General features: G+C 39.5%; 1 protein-coding gene across 1 annotated transcript in view; it reads right to left on the bottom strand.

Moving 5' to 3' along the window:
* Window positions 1-25,388, bottom strand: part of LOC122797921 (zinc-binding protein A33-like) — a 243,187-nt gene that overhangs the window by 189,103 nt on the left and 28,696 nt on the right. Inside the window, exon 2 of the mRNA XM_044066439.1 lies at window positions 5,653-5,739. Within this exon, the coding sequence (XP_043922374.1) occupies window positions 5,653-5,739 (87 nt within the window). The remainder of the gene's footprint in view (window positions 1-5,652; window positions 5,740-25,388) is intronic.

Raw genomic sequence — 25,388 nt, 5'->3', positions numbered from 1 at the left:
TTTCATTAAAGTCTTTGCATTCTGTCTACACCATTGATTTTCATTTTATACTACTTTTTGCAAACAACTTATCTAAGAATAATCTCCATAAAAAAACTTCATTCTCGAAAAAATACTCAAAAATGTTCCTTCTGTTTTTATTGTTTTATACTGTCATCCTTATGATCTTTCCATGGATATATTAAATAATATTTCACTATCACATTTTATTACAATCCCTGAGACAAAGTGATGAAGACAAGTTCCTCTGTGCTGGAGACTTCAGTATTTTGTAGCCCCCAAATCCATCTGCTTTCACTCAAACTTGAATATGACTTCAGCAAAGCAGCTAGTATAGTCAAATGCTCAAATACTTGGAAAGAATTAAGGAAGTGTTCACTAGCAGTTAAGATGAGTTGGGAAATGGGGAGGTAGACTTCAGATTTAGGGATGGGAGAGGGATTATGGGTGTAGGGAGAGATTGGATGATGTTGTTTAGAAAGGGAAGGAGGTTTGTAGGTTTAGAGAATGATCAGGAATTTTTGATTTAGGAAAGGGAGGGGATTTTTCATGTAGGGAGCAATCAGGAGATTAGATTTAGTAAGGGGGTAGGGGAATTTTAGGTTTAGGCAGCAATCAAGATTTTAGTTTTAGGAAGGGGAGGGGGAATTTAGGTTTAGAGAGCAATCAGCAGATCAGGTTTATAGTGGGGGATTTTAGGTTCAGTGAGTGATTGGGACTTTAGGTTAGGACTGGGACAGAGGTTTTAGGGTTAGGATCAGGGTTGTGGTAGGGCTAGATAGTGTGGTGAGATTTATTTATTTATTTAACATTTGTTTACTGGGAAATTCCAACTAGGTCAAAGCCTGTTTTTCACAGAGGCCCAAGGAGAAACTCTCCACACCCATGTCTTTGGAATGTGGGTGAAAACCGGAGCACCCGGAGGAAACCCACATGAACATAGAAAGGATATACAGACTCCGCACAGAAGGTACCACAGCTGAGAATCGAACCAGAGAACCTCTTGCTATGAGGTTACAACACAAACTGCTGCACCACTGCATTATCTGTGGTCCATCAAAATCGGGGTTTGGGAGGGATGGTTAATTAAGAGACATGAGTTAGGGGGAGTTAGAGCATTTGCTGAAACAAGCAAGTGGCAGTGAGAAAGTGTATCTCAATCAAATGTGTCTCGATCACATGTAGTGAACCCTCTCTATTACCATATTATTCCTTCTTATCTTTTGTAAATTTATCAGCTTAAATTTTCAGTTGTCATATTCATTTTCCCATTTTCTCCTTTTTATTTCTTTGCTTTCCCTGTATCAAATGCTTTTCCTGTGTCACATGTAGCTAACCTCATATATTTATTCTCCCATAAATGGTATATATTATCTGTTTTATTATAACTATCATTTCCTTCACTTCTTTACACTTTACTCTATGTACTGCTACCTGTATCAAATCAATCCAAATTCTTTTTTGTATTATCTTCATAAACGTTTCATAATCAGCATTTCCCAGTGTTATTGTCCTCCAGTTCTTAATATTTTCTACCATCTTTCTTTCATCTAAATTTAATTTCCACAGCATGTATATCCCCCAACACATATCATCTATCCATTCCTCTAATCATTCATTCAGAATTTCCACAAATACTTATTTTCCCCTATATGTATCCCCTTTATAATATCCATAACCTAATCCATCCAAGTCTGGTGCTGATTCCTCCTTCCCTTATTGTATCACCTCTTCCAGTTCTTTCTCCTAATTTACATTTTTCTATACCCAAAATTTTCTTTACTTTCTTACCTTCTGTTTAACTTCTTCCTTCTTATACACTGTTTCTACAATTTTCTATAAAAAACATCATTTATTCTTCTATAAATGTTACTAACCCATCCTCATCTACCATTCCAACTATCTTGATTTTATTTCCTTTTACATACTTTTGTAAAATGGTGAAACTTCTTCCTTCTTTCCCTTTAAAAATATTTCTGTGTATACAACATTGCTTTAATTTTCCTTTATTTTTCTCTTGCAATTTTTCTATTTCATTTTCTATTATTCATTTGCTTCCTTCTTCCATTTCTTGGGATACTTGTAACCATTCAGGTACTCACAAGTAGGAGAGGCTTACTAGGGTGGGGTGAATGGGGTAGTCACCCCAGGTGCAAGTGTTGAGGGGTATAACTGGCAATCAGTCATCATCAGTGCATTATCGACTTGTACAGTGAGCTTAGAATTGGCTTCACTGTCATTGGTTTTTGTTACATTGTAACTGCTGCTAACACAATGCTGTATGGGGTTTCAGTGCTGCACGTTACTTGTGCTACTCATAAAGCAAACTACATATCATCATTGTGTGAATCCTGCCTTATGCTCTGGAGTCTGGGTGATGGTATAGCTTGCCCTTTCACATGACCTAATTCATGATATTCAATGCTTTTATCTCTTGAGAACTGGTGGCTATAGAAACCCCTCTCCTTTGTCATGGACTATGGTATGCTATATATTGCACCTTAGGTTATGGTGCATGAGGGACCATATAGGCCTTTTCTCTTTATTATGGACCATGCTGTAATGTGGAATATATCTTACATTACGGTAAATGGGAGATGGGCCCCTGTTGCTTTTTATGGACAACATTGTGCTACAGAATATACTTTAGTCTCTAGAGAGCAAGCAATCATGCATGTCCAATTTTATTTCCAGGACAATATTATAGTACATAAAAAAACAACTTCCAGAGAATTAAATATGTATAACCTCCTTACGATATACAATATCAAATTATACATTGTTGATGCAAAAAGTATGTTGTTTTTGCATTTTATTTTGTTGATAAAGACAGCTCCCTAAATTTTTTTCAAAGCTGAAAATCTGTGTCATGACATCGTAAAAGACTCAACCCACAGGGCCTCATTACCTAAATTAGTGTAAAGACTACTGCATTTCCATGCTTATTACATCAGTAATAATTTCTTACCTCTTATAAAGACACAATGGTAACTACAGTGTTTAGTGAAAATTAGCATGTGAGTTGTAATAGTGAAACCACAATATGAGTAAAAAGCTGCTCCTCTGAAGAGGCAAGTTGTTTTGTTTACCCATAATGCTTTGCATGTGTATGTAAATGATCACACAGAAGCTACCATTACATCATTTTGTGGGTTGTTGTAGATAAAAACTAAGTAAACAGTGAAACTAAAAAAAGTCAAACAATATAGTCTAATCTTCATTGTTTTGCAAACCACGTGTAATGTTAACATGAGGAGTATAACGGGAAGTGAAGTTAACTGCAAAATAAAGATGTTTCTGAAAGTGATGAACACACTTTAGGGTATGGAGTATGAGTAGGTAATCATTAGTTCCCTTTCCTTTGTCATAGACCATACTATGGTATTGACTGTGCCTTAGGCTCCGGGTCACAGATAACCACATGGACCCCTGTTCTTTGGCCATGTTCTGGAATGGATATACTTTATATTCTGATACATCTGTGACCATATGAAACCTCCTCTTTAGCTAATGATCCAATAATGGTGTGTTTTTTCCTTAGAATTTGATTTACTGCCAGTCATATGATCTCACCTTTGTTGTCTCAGACCATATTGGCTCCCTATTGGAGATGTGACATCCAATACTTCAAGTCCTGACACCTTAAAATTAAATTGCATTACTTATAAAAACAGCAAATTCTGAAACTTACTGTACTATCATTAGTGTATTTTTGCAGGAGAGGCACCCCCCTGAAATGGGAGGGGTGGAACACTTCACACCTCTATTACTACTCATATGGGTATACTGGCTTGCAGCAGACTGGTGTGAGTCAGCTGCACACATGGAGTATTGCAGGCACCCATTTCAAGTCAGTTATGCTTGTGTGTTGCCTTCACAGAGTAGATATAAAGCAGGGAAAACCACTCTGAAGTCCATATAAAAATCATACATTTTACAAACATTAAAAAATGTTAACATATGAAAATATAAAAGAGACTGTACGTTGAAAGATAATATACTGTATGTCAGTGAATGGAAATGCTAATGTTTATCAGTCATGAGAGACTGCAAAGTGGGGGCATGCTGTAACGAAATGTTTGTGAAAAAGTAACATAAAATTCAACCAATACATAGAAAGTTCAACTGTGAAAAATTAGCTCAGAATGCAGTGCAAATATAGAAAAATCACTGGGGTCATAATTTAGGAAAGGCAACATCCTCCATTTTCCAATGGTCCCCAGTGATAAGCAGAATTTGCACGCAAATTACCAGAAAAGAAATAAGTAAGAACTGTCATGCACTGCTTGGGTGTTGGTGACATTTACCAGCAGTGGTCAGTGAATTCCTATATAGAAATTTCATTCTGCATTATCTCTTATAAATTCCTATAGCAAGGGGAAGCTGGTGTCATTATAACTAGACATGAGTCAAAGTTCAGAGATGCCAGCTTCCCTTAGTAATGAAATCAATAGAAGCTCAGCTCAGCAAAGACTTTTTCACACAGTCAAACAGAAACACTAATCAGATGCCAGAGCATAGCTCTCAACTCTCAAGATTTCTGCAGAATGTCTAGATTTTTTACTCATATTTTTGGTCCATTTCTCATAAAATTGTAGTTTTCTGGCAAATCAATGGCAAATCATTGAGGACTGAAGTCAGAAGATAATGGCAGACACTTGATTTTTACACTTCATATCCTTCAGAAAAAATCATGCTAATACAAAACCTGTTATTTTATCAACTTTCTAAGTTTGTAAGAGCAATATTTAAAAAGTGTCCTTACTTTTGGACCTTTGTACCCCCATTATTTGTGACTTTGTCCAGATTTCTTGCTCTAAGAGTTGAGAGGTATGTGCCAGAGCAATCACAGATGTACAAGTTGGTCACTGCCTTACCCTGGTAAACAAACATAAAATAAAATAAATGAAGCAGTTGCTGACACACTCCCTCTCTCTGTGATAATAAAATTGGCAGTGTTCAGCTATAAAGAAGGTGAGCATTGGAACAGCAGTATTTATACCATTCAGCTCTCAAGGTGTTTGGATAGGAAAGTGCATGACTAATTCTGAAACTTAAAGGAGTGCTGAAGTTGGGGGGGGAGAATTATGGTGCCTCATTATTCTCTGGACTAGCAATGTACTTTAAGGCAGTCATATAATTCTGAAAATCTTTAAGAGCAATTAAAATTATATAAAATAAGAGACGACAACAAAAAGGGAGTTCTCAATACAAAGAAATCAGTATTCTCAGCAGCAAGAGTCAAAAGAAGAAGGTACATATGAGCGACTTTTATATAGTGCAAAGGAAGGCATCATAAAAGGTATGTTTAAAGTGATGACATGAATGGTCTTACATATCACTGAGGACTAATCCCGTGCTGACCTCCAGATGTCTGCCAGTACCCTAGTATATGGGGTTTACTACAGCAGTACCTGAAGTAATCACTGTACACCTGATGAGTGTTACCTGTTAATTACCTGCTCTGGGACAGTTAGTAATGCTCCTTTGGTGGGAACACAAGTACAGATACCTACATCTGCAGATATTAAGATAAACTATCTATACCCCTTGTTTCTTATTTGTGTGATCCATGGTCCTTTTCATTCACTCAGTCTTTTTTCACATATAGGAGCATTCATGAAGCCAAGAAAAAATTTTATGCTCTCTCACCTGGATAGTGGACATCTTCTGCTTCTGTTTACTTTGAAATTGATTGAAATGTTTGATTTTTGATGGGAGTTCAGTTTCCATCATTTCCTGGATAAAGGGAACAGTATTCATTTAGCAGGCTTTTACAACAACATTTTATATACTAAACATTCCAGCTTTTATGTCTTGTTAAACGCAAATGTTTGTGATTATGATGCACTAAAAAGTAAAATACTTGAGATTCCTCCAAAGACTGCTGTGTATCTCTGATTGTTCAGTTTATGTCCATGCACACATTGTTTTCTTTTTATGCTGTTCTTTAATTGCAGTGTTTTTATTGAACATTTTAGAGTACTAGGTAAAAGCAAACCTTACATTATGATTAATTGCTTCTGAACTGTGGAGCAGCTGGTAAACAGTCTTAGGATAAACAAACAAGTCAAGATTTTCTTGTGGCCACTACCAGAAAAAAGGCCTTGTGAGTACATTGATTGTTTTATACAATTTTGTATACATGTATAATTTTCTTTTATTTGCTTTTGATTTGTTGCAGTGATATTTTAATGTAAAGTTTTTCTTTCTGGATTAAGAATTCTAAGTTAAATGACATCTGCTTCCAAAGAGCAATAATGTCCTCACTACATCCCAGGGGACTGAGTTTGACCGATGGCTCAGGCGCAAACTTAACCTGCTGTAGCTGAAGAAAAGTGAAGACACTGATTCTTTTTACCTCTGTTGGTGAAAGGGGTCACTAAGGGTAGAAAAGGTACACAGATTTCCCTACTGTTAACCAGAGAAATATGCACAGACTTCCATTTTTGAGATGCAAGGTTGTCCTCAGGCTTAGTTCACTTGCAAAATGCAAGCAACAGTCTAGCATCACATCCACTGCATTTCTTCCTCTACAGATCACCTACTGTGTATGCAAGGAGGGAAACAGCTTAAATCAAGCCCCCCATCCTTCTGCTATCACAGTCACAGTTCCAGCACCTGAATGTGGGTGTCAGTGGGTAGGCTTGACGTTCCATTGTGTGGAAATGGTCAAAAGGAAATTTTTAAAAAATTCTAGTTTAGGACAGAAAGCAAACAATTTGCTTCCTTCTGTAAAGCCAAAATAATTAATTACATTTGAATTTTGGAAAGACTTGTAAATAGCATTCTTCTTTAAGACAAGGAAAGAGGCCAATGTTTTGAGACAGCTGCAAGAAAAGACTGCCGTATGAGTATTGCTGATTTTTGTTTGTTTGTAATACATGTATATAGTTAATTTGTTTTCTTTTCACTAAAGTGCTATTCATTTATTTATTTATCTTTTGTTGACCAAGTTACTTCCACTACTCTGGTGGTCTCTCTCTTTTCAAGGGAGACCTGACGGTAGTATTTATAATATTAGATGAAGTTTGGCTGTGGCATCTGGAAACTTCTCATAGTTTGTTCAAGAGCTGCTGTGGGACCTTTTCATCCTCCTGAGCCTACTACCAATGCAAGCAGAGGGGACCTAAGTTCAACTTCTCATCCGAATGACAGCACACTTAGTTGTGCAGTACCTCCTAATGCTAGGCTGTGCTGTTAACTATTTAGAAACTAATCCAAAAGCCTAAAGTAGAAATAGAACTCACAGCCTTCTAACCTTCCAGCACTAAGCATCAGTATACTACCTGTTGTACCACTGACATGACATGTTATAGCAACTTAAACATTTTTTGTAGTGTTTTAAAACGCATAGCTTACAGAAGAAAGAAAACTGTATGTGAAACTAATGGAAATAACCGTTTCTCAGTTGTAGCAGGAGATGGGAACAAGCATTTTAATTTCATCTAAGCAATGAGATAAATTTTTTATGAACAAATTTGGAAAAAAAGCTGTCCATCTGTTTTTGACTTTTTTCTCATGTCATTAATTACACCTTCTACTGTTATGCATTTAAGACCTGTAACTTTTCAGATGTTCTCCCCAATTAAATTATTAAAATAATTAAATTAAATTAAAATAATATTGAATTAAATTGAACTGCAAAAGCTCATTCTTATATCATCTGCTTTTGCTAGAGATCACTCTGAAAATGGGAAAAGAAAACTTGACTAATTAGATTGACATTTACCTGTGCATCAGCTATATTATAGGCAAAAAATACTATTGGACATCCAAACCTCATGTTCAGTCCCATTCCCTTCTCACTCAGAGCCTTCAAAATATCATGTGTAGCCATCATTTCACTACTGACTCCGATGCAAAGTGCAAAAAAAGACTGCAGTCCTCTTCTGCATCATATCTTTAACAAAAACAATGATGGGAACAGTAAGCATGATGATTCCACTAGAAAGCTGATAAAAAGCAATAAAATATACAAAATTTAAACTATTACTTTTAGCAAATGCCTCAAACTCTACCAAAATGTAACATCAGTAAAGCAACATGTTGGAAATATTGCTCATACAAACTTAGAAACCTGACAGAATAACTGCTACTCCATTAGTATTCATTAGTTTACCTAAGTAGCAGGTGTATGCAACAGCACATTACTGTGCAATTATCTATACAATGTGTAAAATACACCTGCTGCTCAGCTGACTCTGTAGCATTCTCTGTTGAATGCCTGACTGGTGTGTTCTTTTGGATCAGCTGGTACTGGGTTTGAATACAGGTGTACATATCATTTCAAATACTTGTATGTGTACAGCAACGTTATAAAATGTGACATTTATAAATCTGTGTAATCTTCTGTGCATGCACTCGGTACAGTGATGGTGACAGATCTCTTTTGCTAGATGGTGCTGATATCCAGTAGAAATTAACAAGCACCTTTTTAGCATTGCTGTGTGACGCGTTGCATTGCACACCATCACACAATGATCCTTTAAAGAAAAGTAATGGGGAAGATAGGAAAGCGGTGAAATGGAGAGCAAGCAGGGGGAAAAACAAAGTGTAAGGAAGGCAGGAATCCGCAGGAAGGGTGTAAGGAAGAACCAGAGCTATCCACTTCTTCAACAGGAACTACCAGAACCATGTACAGTTTATTAACTGCATTTGGACTATCACCTCCACAGAGAGGGGTGACAACAACATAATCATGTTGTGAAGCCAATTGTGCTAAATTAATTGTGTCAAGTAAACACGCTTGAAATAGAGAGCTATGTATGGGAAGAAATTTTTATTGGGACAGCTGCTCTGTTTTTAATTAGAGAGTGGACCACTGGGGAAGGAAGATAGGCAACTCTGGGGAAGAAAAGTTGGGAAGGTGTGAAAGCATTTGAAGACAGACAAGACATGCAAGTCAAGACACAGGGTAGGTGAGGGAAACAAAAGGCAGGTGAACACCTTGCTTGGGGTGGGGGTATTGTGAACCTATGGGCATCACATTTGGTGACACTGATAATGGAGTCCTCACCCACTGGACTGTCATCACTGTCACATCAATGCGCTGATGGTAACAGTTTCTCTTGTCTGCGTGTCCTTGCATTATGCAGCATGATGATGAAGAGAAGCGTCTCCACTCAGCGTAGGCATGCACCAATTATGTGGTGCATATTCCTACTCAACAGACCTGACAGTTCAGCTCAGATAACAAAATCAATCCTGCTGTGTCTGCTCCAAGAGTGAACCAAAGGCCTGTCCTCTGGGGTACAACTACCTGAAGGTCCAGGCAAGGCAGGGGCATCAGGGGGGTGCTGCCAGACTGCAGCCCAGAAGTGCTGGGCCTTGTTGCACTAATAACATCAATGCAATTAATAAGAAGAAATATGAATACCATAAGAAAAGCAAACAAAGGGAAGAGGTAGAGTGACAGCAAAAAGAAATAACATTAATAAACACACAGATAATATACACATTTCTTACATGCAATGTCATATGTTCTGAAACACTTTACTTACAGTAATACAAACTATTAATAAATAAATATCATACTTTGGATACTACCCTGTTACTAATGCAGACACATTTGCTTTACAATGGAAAATGCATACTCAATATGAAACACGTTTTAACCAAAAGAAGCTGTATTTCCTCCTAATGCTAAATAACAGTACTGTTTGGAAACATACATCTCACTTGCATCTCACATCCTTCTCATTCTTTATTAATAGGTTTGCCTATTCAGCACTTTGTCTGCATCGGCTGTGGGTAAAACACAACACAACAGAATTCCATTATGAACACTAATAATGAACATATGCAGCTGCTACCTCCTACAAGCTGAGCCTGTAAGGGATATTTACACATCTGTGGAGTGCAATCATTCCTGCATTCCCCATTCCAGTGCTCGAGGGTATGCTTCTTCATCATCCTGAGGTATTGCTAGTGATTCCTACACTGTTTTCCAGTGCAGAGAATACTGCTTCTATGCATCTGGTTTGTAACCTTCTCTGTGATAGTACTCCTGCAACAACTGGGAGACATAATAATTCACTAGTAGTCCAACAAACACTCTAGACTCCTACACCCCCAACTTTGAGACCAAAATCTCAGAACATCTCCCTGAACACCAGCCATTACCTCTGCAGATGAACACAATCAGTTATGACAGATACTGAGAGCACACACTACTGGACTTTGTAACATTTGAAAATAGTGCGCGCTGCTTAGCCTCATGCAAATAAGGTCAATGTGTTTGCATGATGTGAACAATAAAATGAAGTTCATTAATACAGATGTTATCATGTTATTACACAACTGACAATATTACTGTGTCATGCATCAGGAAAATACATAGGATATGAGAAATAGTAAGCAAGTGCTATAAGGGTGACTGTACCGTGAGGTGGGACACCATTGAGAAGACTGAGATGTCTGCTGTAGTAGAACCATGGACCTTATACATGCTAGCCTACACTCACAACTACTGCCAGTAGAAGGATTAAAGAATACATGCATATGTTTAATTACACTGCAATGCAATACAAGGACACATTAATAAATTGCAAGTTGCAATCCTTGTGTTAGAACCCAGGAACATGTGTATGTCAGGCTAACACTCAACATCTACAGCCACAGCAGACATTGCAAGAAGATGCACTACATTAATATTCATCCTGAGGATCTCATTGCTACATGCAGCATGAGGAAAACAAGTGATAAGAAGAAGAATATAAACTCAACATATCATACTAGTAGACTATGTAACTACACAGAATACATCCCCACATAGTTCTACAGTCCAATTCACCATCTGATGCACATGCCAAACACAGGATGGGTGCCTTAACCTTGTGAGTCACACATACACCTTTGTAGGAAACAGCAGTAGGCATCCAGCACTATACCTCTCAACTTCTTAGAGCAGGGAATCTGGACAAAGGCACAATTAATGGGGTGACAAAGGCCTATAAATAGGGACATATAATGCTGTTACATACATAGCATGTAAATAGAATAACAAGTTATGCATTTGCATGACTGTTCAGAAGGATAAGTCTGAAGCTCAAATGTGTGCCATCACTCCCTGACTTCAGTCCTCAATCAATTGCCAGTGAATTGACAGACAATACCAAGCATGTCCCTTGCTAGTGTAAGGGTACCTATGGCTAACATACTAACTTAAACACATGCCTTCTATTCCACTGGGATGGGAGCCATGTGTTTGGCTCTGAATCTGACTCAAGGCTGCCAGAGGGCCCACAGTTCCTCTACTGTGGTGTTGACTTGCAAAGTCTTCACCTTCTCTGTCTATGGATATTGACGACAGCAGCAGCATTGGATTCAGCTTGTAGCACAGGCAAGTGTATATAAATTGTAGCTGCTGCACTGCTTACCTTATATCTGTATTTATTTATTTTTTTATTTATTTATTTAACATTTGTTAACCAGGGAAGTCTGACTTGGAACGAGCCAGTTTTCAGCGGATGTCTTGGGAGAAACACTCCAGATGCATGTCTTTGTAACATGGGAGGAAACCAGTGCACCCGGAAGAAACCCACTCGAATGCAGGGAGGACCTACAGACTCCACACAGAAGGCACCCCAGGTGAGAATCAAACTGGAGAACCTCTTGCTGTGAGGCAACAATGCTACCGCTGCACCAAACCATTCTTCTGGATATTTTGTCAGAAGGGAAGAGAGGTGGTGACATTAAGAATCGCACCGAAGCATTAGAACAAAAGTGGATCCTTAAATTAAATGCATATACACCACCTGGTGTTAATGAAATGGTTTCTTTGAAGCCGTTTCTTAAAGCTAGAAGCTTAAAACACTAATGAGACAGATATATATATATATATATATATATATATATATATATATATATATATATATATACATACATACATATATTTTATTTTATTTAGTTTTATATATATATTTTTGTATATACTTTACATCTTTATTAAGGCAGCTATCACTTATTCAGTATGGTTTACATACTGTCACTCAGTATGCATAATATGCAGCTCTTTAATATGTTTTATATACAACGTTTAGGGCAAGGTGATTGGATTGCATCCAGGATTCTGTTTTGGAAAAGGCTGGTTAGATTTTTAGTAGCAGTTCAGAGGGAAGGAGGCTGAGCAGATGATGGTGGAGTCATCTGCATACTGGATAACAGAGGATTCAGGGATGGAGAGGTGGAAGTAGTTGATAAATATGTTAAAGAGCAGAGGACCTAGTACTGAACCTTGAGGAATACCGGTGGGTGTAGGTAGGAAAGGAGAGGTAGATTCTTTCCATTGAATACCTTGTTGGCGATTGGATAGGTAGCTGGTGAACCAGGCAAGGGTGGAGGAAGAGAGATGTAAGGATGGGAGCTGGGATAGAAGTAAGGAGTGGGAGATGGTGTTGAATGCTTTTGAAAAGTCTAAGAATAATGATGATACATATTTGCCATTATCACGTGCTAGGTTGATAGTCTCTAGAAAGGAAAGGAGGGCATTGATGGTACTGTGGCCAGAGAAGCCATGTTCGGTGTGGGAGAGAAGTTTGTTCAGCTTTAGATGTTGCATGATTTGTGCATGGATAGTTTTTTCTAGTATTTTTGAGAGAGGGGAAATTATGGCTATGGGTCTAAAATTGGTTGTGTCTATGTTTTTGCCACCTTTGTATAGTGGGGATGATGTATGCATGGCACCAGATGGTTGGGATGTATGATTCCTGTATAGATCTGTTTATGAGAATAGATACAGGATAGGCTACAGGTTCAGCAGATAGCTTGAGGAAGGTGGCAGGTAGATTGTCTGGTGCATTATGACAAGATTTTAGCTAGAGGAGAAGTCTTTTTATTGTGTTTGTGGGGATGGGTTTTAGGGTGAAGGGGAGGTAGGAGGAGGTTTGCTGGTGGGGGAAAAGGGGCAGGAGGGGGATCAGGGAAGGAGGTAGATAGTTTTGCTATGCAATCTATGAATAACTGGTTGAAATTAGTGGCAGTTTCTAGTCTGGTAAGAGTAGGGTCTGGGCATGGGTTGCTTTTATTGCCAGGGTGAAGAATGGAGGAAATGGAATTCCAACATTGTTTTGGATTGGATGAGTGCATGGATTGGAGATTGTTGTAGTAGGTTTTGCGATCTTTAGTTATTAATTTTTTGACTAAGTTCCATTGTTGTTTAAATTCTAGGAGGGAGTTGGTGGTGTTTTGTTTTTGGTATTGTTTCCATTTTATGTCTCGTTGATGCATGATATGTTTAGTTTCATAGGATAGCTAGGGGCAGGTATTTGATTTGATTCATTTGGATCTAAGGGGGGCTTGTTGATTTAAAATGGTAAGGAATGTATTGTTGATATGATAGTTTTGGAGGGGGGGGCCCTGCTATGGTACAAATTAGAATGGACTGTTGTGTTGGGTGTGTGAACATAAGTGAGAATCTGTTGTGGCCCAAGCAAGGATATGTTTGTCATGCTACTTTCCTTGTTTTGTAGTCCCTGCATAATTTGTTGACTACTGCTGAATCTCTCAACTCTAATCAAGTGGTGAATACTGAGAGCCTTACTGTACTGCCTTATCTGTACACAGTTTAGCTGTACTTAACCTATCCTTATATATATTATCATTCTTTTGTCTTTAGGAAACAGTATGCCCACTCGGCAAAGGCCCACATTTTCAGAGGCAGAGAATGACCTCATCAGTGAAGCCTTAAGGCAACATCATGTGGTCCTGGTGTTGAGGGGGTGGACCAACATATCACAACATGTAGCCCTGTAGGACGAATTGGTCCAAAATGTTAATGCAGCTGGGTGTCAAAATTGCAGTTATGAGTAGGTGTGACACAGTGCCACATGATCCATGCTGCAAGGAGAAGTGCTGCTGAAGTGTCATGTGATTGTCGGGTCACCAGTGGTGGGCCTGGGTTGCAGTAGTACAACCCCTAATGGATACCAAGGAATTCCTGACAAGCACTGCCAAACAGGAAAGCTACCAGGAGTCCATTAACCAGTATGTTCTGGACTTGGGTGCCACACCGATATCTCGGGAGGACCTTCCAGGTAGACTTTGTTAGATCATCAGTAGAATACTGTTGCATTCATTCTGTAAGTGTATAATGTTTTAATGTGTGTCAGGTTGTTTTTTTTTTTTTTTTTTTTTTGGTGGGGTATTTCAGATAGCTGCAGTTTTAAGGTAATTTAGAGTTTGTCAGCCACATTCTTGAACATTAAAGTTATTGTGGATATAGATTATTAAAAGTAGTACTCCCTGTTGCACTATTACATGTAGCACTGTTGACATTACCTCTCCCTTTTTACTTTTGCAGGATTGTCAGGAATCCACAGATGTAGGTGTCCTGTAGTTGGTAAGCAGAATAAATTTACGTTGGTAATGTAGAAATATTCCAACAGATCTGCCAAAGTATCATGTCAGGGCTGCTGTATGGTTTGCTGTACTGTCTGCATAACTGTCAACTGTACATATATTTGCAGAATGTCGAGATGTGTGACCCATACCTCTGGCCCATATCTAACATTATAGTGATTGACTAGCAAAATATTGACAGGTCAGTAAAGATTGGAGACACAACAAAATTACATATGTCTCACATGCAGACTGCATATCCATCATAAAGGTCATGGTGAAGCAATAGCTCTTATTCTATCACCTTTCTAGGTTTGTAAGGCAATATGCCACAGATACCTATTGTTGGCCCTCTGTCCACATTCCTCACTCTAAGAGGTTAAGAGGTATGAATGTATGTAAAAGTGAAAGCTGTGTACAGTGCTTTACATATATTGCAGCATAGTAATCCTGGTATTAATGCATTCCTGTTTTCCATCCTTTTATCACAGGTGAACATGGAAGTGGTTCTGTGTCCCGTGTGCCACCTAATGTCTGTGTCTCATCAGATTCTGATGATGATGGTGAACAAAGTGAGGCACAGCCAGGGTTTGCAGAGGCTGAAGTTGAAATCCAGCCACCACCCTCATTAACACCAGACACAGTCAGTATGCCTACGCATACCCAGTCCACTGAGGCCTTAGATATTGGACAGTTGGAGGGTGAGGACATTGACCAGGGAAGTGTGGCTGCTACTGTAGCTTCAGTCACTATTGACACTGGCCATAGCCAAACTGTTGTTGAGGTGCCACACAGGCAGATTGATAGGGGTGCTCAGAGGAGCTGTGCTGTCCCTCCCCAACCCATTGCAGGTGTTCCATCACGTGTCACTTGATGTATGTATAGGGCCCTTCATGGAGGCACAGGCACGATCAGACAGAAATTCCAGGAGAATACACAGGGTTATAGATGCAGCACAGTTTGACATCCATGACTGCCTCCACTGTGTTGTTAATTCCCTGGACTGGTGGAATGAAACACTGGAATGGGATGTGTCTGTGAAGGAGCTCAGAGTATCTGTTATGGAACACACATTGTTTGTGATGGAAAGTGTGGTGGGAGTGGAGCATCAGCCTTGTGGGTGTAGGGTATCAGCTACACCTGCTGACAGCCAATGTAGCTGTGCCAAATCGTACTCCCATAGTGGCAGTAAATCCACTGATCCAGCAGGAAGTGTGCTGTCCATACCCAGATATAGCAGGCCATGAGTCATGGTCCTGGGTGTTCCTGTGAAGGGAGCATATCCAGCAGACATCAGTCACCTCATCTGACCTTGGATTTGGAGGTGCCAGTGCAACTCCTAGCACAGCCCATTCATGTGCCCAGGGGCAGAGACAATGAATTGTCAGCTCTACCAGGCATGGCTCACAGCTGTCTGACATACAGACATGTAGGGTTAGAACTGAGCTTGGCTGTGTTCATGCAGGCACTCAGACACCAATGTCACAGTGAGGGCACTGACAGACAAACATGCAACATTTACAAGGTCCATCTTCCCTGTTTCCCTGGCTTAATCACACACACACTCACCAGCCCTTTGTGTCAACCTAGGCATCCTGCACCCCCAAACAACACCTTGTACAAGTGATGATCACTGTACCACATCTCTGTCATTTGCTTTTGGGATACATGGATACTAAAGCTATGTGTCTAATGCACAGGTTATCTATCTATATTAATATTATGTTATTACATGCATTTGTACTGCTCAACTGGTACTTTCACCTGTCATTTACATTTTACATTGTAAGTAGCCATTTATACAGTTGCTAGCACAATAGTTTATCTACTATATAGTTTATGCTTTGTAAGGGTTGTGAAGTCAGAAAATGACACGTGTCACATTAATATATATCTAACTTTCTCATTAGGGATTATTTAGTACAGACTTATGGACGCACATACAAAGTCAATCCTTCAGGTTCAGAGCTCGGGATTGTATTTCAACAATGAAGACAAATCTACTAGTATGATGTTCCTTTTCCATGTACATGGCCATAGGTTCTGAGGTTCATAGGATGTGACTAGGGTATTGACCTGATGATGTCTAGAAGTCTAGCTATCACATCACAACATAATATTCAAAGGCAGATATGATGCATGGCCAATTTTTGTTTAGCAAGGAACACCCATGTGCAGGACTGAAGCATCAGTGAGCCATGCTAAATAACATTCCCACATCAAGTCACCCAGCCTGGCCTTCAACAGAATAATGGAGGTGCTCTGCTTGACATGGCTTTGAAGCCTACTGCAGAGGAATGACAACCTTTGAGAGAGGTATGTGTATCTACAGCATGTTCTATGTATGCCACAGTGTACATCAAGGATCCTGAAACAGGTGACTGGTATCCCACATTATGTATGCATGTGTAGCATTGTCATCCAATTTTGGCCACAGATAGTCCTGTAAGGCATACATAATCCACCTAAAAGCTAGCTATATAATACTGCACACAGTGACAGCTGCGTCAGTCTGCCCACAGAAGACACGTGTTGGTGACCCAATCATCTATTATTACACAGACATGTCTAAGGTCTGTCTAGTTGGTGCAGGTGTCTGGTATAATACATATCAAAGGGTGGATTATAATCATTAATACGTCTGATGAGGGGTGGGTATAGGGAATTGCTAACATATTGCTATTGATGTAATGCCATTGTCAATCAGATATGAGATGTACACTGTCTACCTCCCGCCAGTAGACCTAGGTTGCAGTTGACATGTGTAACAAGGTCTATCAATACAGATGTGGGGAATACTGTACTAATGGTTGTTTATAATATGCAGGAACTTTTATTATTAACACAGGTTATGCAGATTCATTCCTGTGAAATTCATGTAACAACTATGGCTTTGTCAGCAGTCAGTAGTGCCACAGACCATCTTTTTCTCCAGGACTTCTGAGACGTATAGACAAACATGACATGCCACAGCACTGACATATTTGTTACCACACAGGTTACATGTCTGATGCTTGAGGTGAGGCCCTGCACTCTGAATGTTTTGGTCTGTGATCCCATTTGCACACTATCTGATAACATAGGATGTGATACTAACCTTGGTTAGTTCCCCACTGAGGACAAATTTTTTATTGTGATAAAGGTCTTGGCCATGTTACAACAGGTTCTGTGCACAGCTCTGACATTGTCTATGTCACTGGTCACAGTCATGAAGCCCACTAGGTTTTGTAGACTCAAGATACCTTTTAGAACAGCTAAGTGGTACACATATAGGGTGTACAGGTCACCTATTTCCCTGCGTCTCTGATGCATGTAAATTGTATCCATTAGCTTACGGTTGCATAATTTAATGTTCTATAATTGTACTTGTATTTTACCAATCATTACTTCTGTGGTTGGAACACGGTCTCTGTTTTCCATTCATTTTAGGCAACAGCAGTATTCAGACTGCAGTTGGATATGGTGCCTAGGGGAGTAGCTCACTGTTGAATCACATGTAGAACACAATCCAGACTCCCATTTGGTACCATGGTGACTGCGCTTCTAGTCTTGGAGAGGGCAGTGATAACCTTGTCATTGTAGATTCCCCAACTCAGAGGTGATGTTGCACATGTGGTTTGTACTAGGTATGATGGTAGCAAGGGGGGCACTTTTCACCCATACATGTCTGATAGCAGGATTGGAAGTGACACAGAGTCAGTGTGTGCACTATCATATGCAATGTGATCCATATATATCTGAGTTATAACTATCAGTTTGCAGATGTACATGAAGAAAGCCTTCTGTCTATCCCTGGTTATGTTGTTGTGTAAAGTAAATGGTTGCTCTGTGTGGGGTATTGGAGGTGTCTTATTTGCACATTTATTCTGAGTAGAGTGGCCTTCCACTCCTAGTTTCTCAATGTTATATTTGTAAACAGCAGATCGTCTCACTTACTATATAATGTAGGTATGACAGACATACACCATTATGGTTTTTATTTTCCACAGGATCTTTGTTTGAGCTGATCAAGCATGGCTGTGTGTGTACATTTGTGTAGATGTGTAGACAGGGCATCAAGGAGTAACATGCTATAGCTGTCAATGTCCTTTGTGGATAATTGTGTATTGGAAGCGTTGTAGACCATCCCTTAGGAGTGTGTAGTTACATTGGATGATGATTGTGAACCTGTCTCCTCCTTTGGTGTGTTCAGTAGCTATATTTATTTATTTATTTATTTAACATTTGTTAACCGGGAAAGTCCAACTAGGACAAAGCCTATTTTCAGTGGAAACCTGGGGACAAACGCTCCATATCTACTTTGAAACATACCACCTTATGGTTGGATTGACAGTGCAGGCACTAGACATGTACCATTACATAATTCACTCATATTGTTGAGGTTTAGGTGCGGAATACAGGATAACCTTGTGAATTGTTGCACTCATTCTTCCATGGAATTTCAGTTCACAAACCACAGGTAATATTGTGCAGGTACTTTTGTTGTCCAATAAGTCTCCCGATCAATGGATGTATACTTTCAGTCATCCCTGCCTGGGTTGATTTGCTCTACTTTAATTGTCCTATGTAGTAATATATAGGCTGTGTGAGTGTCTGTATTTATGGAGGGTGCACTACTAATTGAGATAAAATGAAGAGGTTTCCTATCCGCAGTAGGCTGGACATAGGATAACTCTAAATAGTTATCTTCTCAATACAGTGTTGACACATACTAATCTTCAATGTAAATAGATATGACACTTCCTGTGGTGCACACAACTTCCATGTGCTGTGTGGATGTTTGAAAGGCGCTGAAGCCTTGCAAGGGCAAAGTACATACATCAGCCCTAAACCAGGTTTCTTTGACTGCACAGACATCAACATATTCACTGTGAAGAATGTTTACTGAGAGTGAAGTTTCAAATGTGAACTCGTAGGGTTTAGCAACATGGCCCTCACTTTGTTGGAGGTGTACATGTTCACATTGGTTATTCTGCTTGTGTGACCTTGCCTAATAAAGGAATTATGATGCAGTCAAGTGGCTTATGTCTGGCAATGCAGTGTGCTCTATCCACCATGTCAATCCACACTGAGATGAAATATGCTGGAATACGAGTGGGACTTATTGACAGACTTGATTGCATGTGTGCTGAGATGACATAGTCTGCCACACAGCTGATGCTGCTGAGTGGGGCACCTATACATCTCACTATACAGTCAGCTATTATGATACGTTTGGAATACATGTCCATTGCTTTGAGCACTTCTATGGTGAGATAGCATGATATGTCTGATGTGCATTGTCTGCTTGGAGCCTGATTGTCTTTAGGATGTGGTTAGGGTGTGTCTGCTGTTTAGGTTTGGTTTGTGGGGAGTACCACTTCACATGATGGTTTTTGTTTGGTGCAAAATATCAGTGCAAGTCAAGGTGTGTGAGCAGACAACCTTTCTAGTGTTACCCATCTGGAAGCTACAGAGCACTGATTACAGATTCCTACTATACATGAATCCCTTGCAATTTGTACTTCAATGATGTAAGGGATACGGGCTTTTTATTCACATGATACATTATCTGCACTGAATCAGAGACACATGTCAGCTATGCTAGTAGGGAAAACAGAGGGATATGATAGTTGATAATGGGAGGTCTGACCCTGGTATCTTCATTGAGAATGCAAACAGGAGGGGTATATGCGATCTGATTGCCATTTACAGGTGACTAATCTATGGGGTGTACATTTTGATGTCCTTAAAGGGTGGATCAATACCTCTGTTACTAATAGGTAAGTGAGTCAATTGCTGCATGTTATGCAACAGTGGTTCTGACAGCTAGATCTCCTCTGCTACATAGCAGCAGACAATTGAATTTGACAGCAAGTGTACTGACATTTCTGCATGTATGAGGGCAATGTGTTACAGCCTCTGCACACAATCCAGAGCAGCTAATACAAAGACACACTGTTAAAGCATAAACTGATTCCAGACTCAGTAACCATCAATAAGTACACTAACTGTACACTCATGCTACAAGCGTATACAGAAGGGGGTTTCTCTGAACAGAGATGTCATTGTTCTCTACCCATTCTGTAGAGTAATACCATTAGGGCTCACCACAGCAGATGTTCTGCTTCCATATCTACCCATCCTCTGCATCTGCTTCTGTGACACCAACCACCTGCATGTCCTCTGTCACCATATCCATACTCCTTATCTTAGGCCTTCCTGTTGTCCTCTTACCTGACAGCTCCATAATCAGCATCCATCCCCAATATACCCAGCATCACTCCTCAGCACATGTCAAAACCAGCACAATTCCACCACTTGGTTCTCATCTCCAAACCGTACAACCTGAGCTGACACTGTAATATATGGTGAATACCCCTGTCCATCCTTTGCCCACACAAAGCAAACCTTAACATCTGATACTGTCCCAACATCTGTCATGACACCTGCCATTTTTTCAGTGGCACCATATGCAACCCATGTGACATAGCTAGCCCCACTACCATCCTGTAAACCCTCCATGTCAGTGTTACTGGTACCCATCTGTCAAAGATCACTCCTGATACTCTGCGCCACACACTCCACCCTGTATGCTCTCTCTTCTACACCTTTCTTCAACAATCACCATTACTCTGAACTGTTGATCCAGAGTATTCCACATCATATTCCTTTGCTAACTGCACTCCCTGAGGTCTAACCATTCCTCTATCCTCTCTCACATTCACACACATGTAATCTCTCATAATTCTGCTGACCTTCATTCCTCTCCTCTGTAAAGCATATCACCACCACCTCAGGGTCTTATACATCTGTATCCTACTCTTAATACAGACCACAATATCATCCACAAATACCATAATCCACAGGGACTCATTTATTTATTTATTTTACATTTGTTGACCAGGATAGTCCGACTGGATACATGTCCATTTTCAGCGGAGGCCCGGGGAGAAAAGCTCCAAAGGAAGTAATACAGACAAGAAAACTTATATACAACACTCTAAAGTTCATAGATAACAAACAGTCAAGTTAACACTCATAGTGTAGGTTAGCTGAAATAGGATGCTTTACATCTGGACAGCTTATTATAACACAGTAGCATTGAATTGACTATTATTTACAAAAGCAATTGTTAATCTGATACAGGTGTACAAGTGTTACCATGTATTTAATCAGGCCTGGCACAGGGACAAAGCCACTGAGTCATGAAGTACTCCCTGAGGTCTGTCTAATGTGCCAAAATGTCCATCACCGTTGCAAATGCATGCCATGATGTTTTTGCATATGATAACAGTAATGTCACTGTTGTCTGTCTTATATAATAGGAGGTAACATCTACCCATCTGTCAGGCCAGTGTGTGAACATGACTTGTGTTGACATATAAATATCCAATAATCTGATATAGCTGATGACATTGGCAGTGTCTGTTGAACACAAAAATGATAATGTCCCTCAGGTTACTATAACATTCTCTGGCTATTATCAACCAACATCTCACACACACACACACCCACACACACCCACACACACACACACACACACACACACACACACACACACACACACACACACACACACACACACACACAGTTGACTACAGTGAAAATAGAACCACTACCTATCTAAGCGTACAGACAAAAATCAGAGTACATAATGCATGCACCACAGCACAAGTCTAATTTTAGCAGAACTGCACGTGATCTTATGGTAGATGACATCAGCAAGCTATGTGGGGAACAAGAGGTTGGAGGCCTGCCTCAACTGAATGTTTGTGCAGGCACCAAAACAGTGCAAAACAATGCCATTTTGGAACTCAGTGGGTGAGATACACTTCTACCTTTATTTATGCACGCGCACACGCACTCATATGACTGCAGTGAGAGTAGAACCCCTACCTATCTAAGCTTATAGGCTGCAGAGCAGAGTACTTAACAAACATGCCACAGCACAAGTCTATTTTTAATAGAACTGCATGTGATCTTATGGAAGGTGACATCAGCAGACCACATTGGGAACAAGAGGTTGGAAGCCTGCCTTAACTGAATGTTTGTGCAAGTACCAAAACAATGAGAAAGCATGACATTTGCAAAGTTGCATGGGGGCATATGATTCGATTTTTGTTGATAACACACACACAGTTGATGACAGTGAGACTAGAACCCTTACCAATCTATGGTTACAGACTACAAATCAGAGTACCTAATGCTCGTGCCACAACACAAGTCTAAGTTATTCCGGACTACAGGTAATCTTATGCTAGATGACATCAGGAAACCACAATGGTGACAAGAGGTTGGAGGCCCACCTTAACTGGATGTTCATGTAAGCAACTAAACAATGAAAGTATGAAATTTGCAAAGTGTCATTGGGATACACACTTCACATTTGTTGATAAACACACACACACACACAGACACACACACACACACACACACACACACACACACACACACACACACACACACACACACACACACACACACAGTTGATAGCAATGGAATTAGAACCCCTACCTATCTAAGGTTATAGGCTACAGATCAGAGTACTTAATGCATGCATCACAGCACAAGTCTGATTTAGGTAGGACTGCAGGTGAACTTATAGTAGATAACATAACTAAGCCATGTGACCAACAACAACTTGCATGGCTTGCAAAGTCACGTCTTTGTAGTGTCATCTCAGGCTGGTAGCCTAGCAGATGGATACTGTTTAGTAGCCCAGTTGTGTGACAACAATGCCATTGCTGGTGAGGAAACAAACTGATGACTTGCTGGTGTATAAGCATATAATTATATTGTGCTGTCCATTTGCAATGTTTCCAAGTGTGCTCTTAGTGGAGACATGACGTCTGGGAATGGTAGGGCACCATACTTCTCAACTTTTCCAATTTTCACAGTATGTCCAGACATTTGCCTCACATTTGTAGTGTGTTCCTCATAACATTTTGGAATTCTGGCAAATTATGGAAATGTTTTGAGGACTGCAGTCAGAAAATCTTGATAGACATTTGCATTTCTGACTTTATACCATTCAGAAAATCCACACCAATGTAAAAGCTGTTATTCTATAAACATTCTAAGTCTGTAACAGTGATATTTAAACTTGTCCCTATTTTTGGGCCTCAGTACCCCCATTATTTATGGCTTTCTCTAGATATTTGACTCCAAAAGGTTGAAAAGTATGCTATACAGCTCTCTCTCTCTCTCTCCCTATATATATAAATATATATATATATATATATATATATATATATATATATATATATATATATATATATATATATATATATATATATATATATATATATATATATATATATATATATATATATATGTATATATATATATATATATATATATATATATATATATATATATATATATGTGTGTGTGTGTGTGTGTGTGTGTGTGTATAGAGGGAGAAGTGCAATAGCGCAAGATGCACTAAGTGTACACACATGCACATTTGGCTTTTTTTATTGTTTTGCATCTGTAAACAGTGCACAAATGTGATGTGCATTGCTCACATCTGAGTGTTACTATTATGTGGTATAAACCTGCTACTACATCCCACTCCTATCTGTGCTCCAGGCCAGAATTTCACTATTACTAATGGCATGAACTGAATGTGTCAGGTGATTGGGTTTGGCAATTAGACATGAATCATATTTTCTCACACTGTTTCTGCACTGCTGTGCTTTGCACAAACCAGCCACCATTAGCAAAAGATTTGAAATGTGCAGCGCACCATGCAAATGTGGAATTAAGACAAAAACTAATAACAGTATGGGACACAGACTCACAGTCTGTAAAACACAAGCTACTGCTAGTACACATCCAACACCTCTTCTTATGCCAGGATTCAAACCCTCAACAACATTAAAGTTTCATCATACAGGATGGCTGCCTTAGTCCTTTAGGCCACAGAGGCAGCTGGCCAAAGAGGTGTCATGCATCACGCAACCAACTGCATAACACTTTACAGTGCTATATATGATTTACCTAACACATATGAAGTATGGTCAAATCTACACTATTCTCCTGCAAGTGTGGGGGATAATAAATATCAAAACACTGTAAGAAACTTCTCTGTGTGGGAGATTTTCAGTCCGTATATCTCTAGTTAATCACTGTATATTAATCAGATCAGACAATAGTAGTAGAAGTAGCGAACTTAAACTCATCTTAAGTCAAAATATATATACACAGCCAAATTGGTAAGGATTAACAAAGGTACAACAGCAATATTATCAGCAGTCTAACAGTAAAATTATCTAGCAATCTAACCCTGTTGAAACAGCTTGTCTAAAACTAACCCTGATAACATTAAGAGCGGGAAAATACATAAAAACTATCAATAGTGAGCTAGAAATAAATCAAGCAAAAATGTATACCTGGATCTACTTGATAGACTCTAAACAATAGATATTATGAGTAGCAACAGTCATGTGACCAGCTGGTAACTCACCAGAGTAATATATTATATGCAAGTCATTGCGGGGATATAGGGAGGTTAAACTATTTGTAAAGCTAAATTAAAAGTATGTAGTTAACTACAGTGACTGAAAATCTGCCTACCTCCCATATTGATCTACAGTCAAGGAACTGAAAGTAGGTCTTGGGCTTCGCTTTCTGCTTCTTTAGCCTCTGTATAGGTCCACCTTCAGAGTCCATTACTCTGCCTGCGTTTGTGTGCCTAGCAGCCAGTACCTCTCCTCTCTTATCCCCCAAAACCCCCCTCACTCTCACCTTTTCCTGCCCTCATTTTTCTTTCTTTTTTTCATTCCCTTGTCCTGTTTGTATTTTCCCCATTCTCCCTCTCATTTACCTATACCAGCCACTAGGTGGCGCTCTACTCTCTCTTTTTCTTCTTTGCTTCCTCCTATTTCCCTGATTAGCCCTCCTCAGTCTACTCTGCTAATTTGGTTTTCCATCCCTCTACCTCCATTTTCTTCCTTACCGACTGCCTATTCTCCTTACCACCTGTGCTGATATCTCCAGTAACCTGCCCTACTCTCTTCCATTACACCTCACTCATCTCCTCCTAAATCCTCAGTACTCTTTTC

The sequence above is a fragment of the Protopterus annectens genome, chromosome 3.part1, assembly GCF_019279795.1.
Source record: "Protopterus annectens isolate FY-2018-M chromosome 3.part1, PAN1.0, whole genome shotgun sequence".
NCBI lineage: Eukaryota > Metazoa > Chordata > Ceratodontiformes > Protopteridae > Protopterus > Protopterus annectens.
The sequence above is the reverse complement of the archived record's forward strand: the minus strand, read 5'-3'. Positions and strand labels throughout refer to the sequence as shown.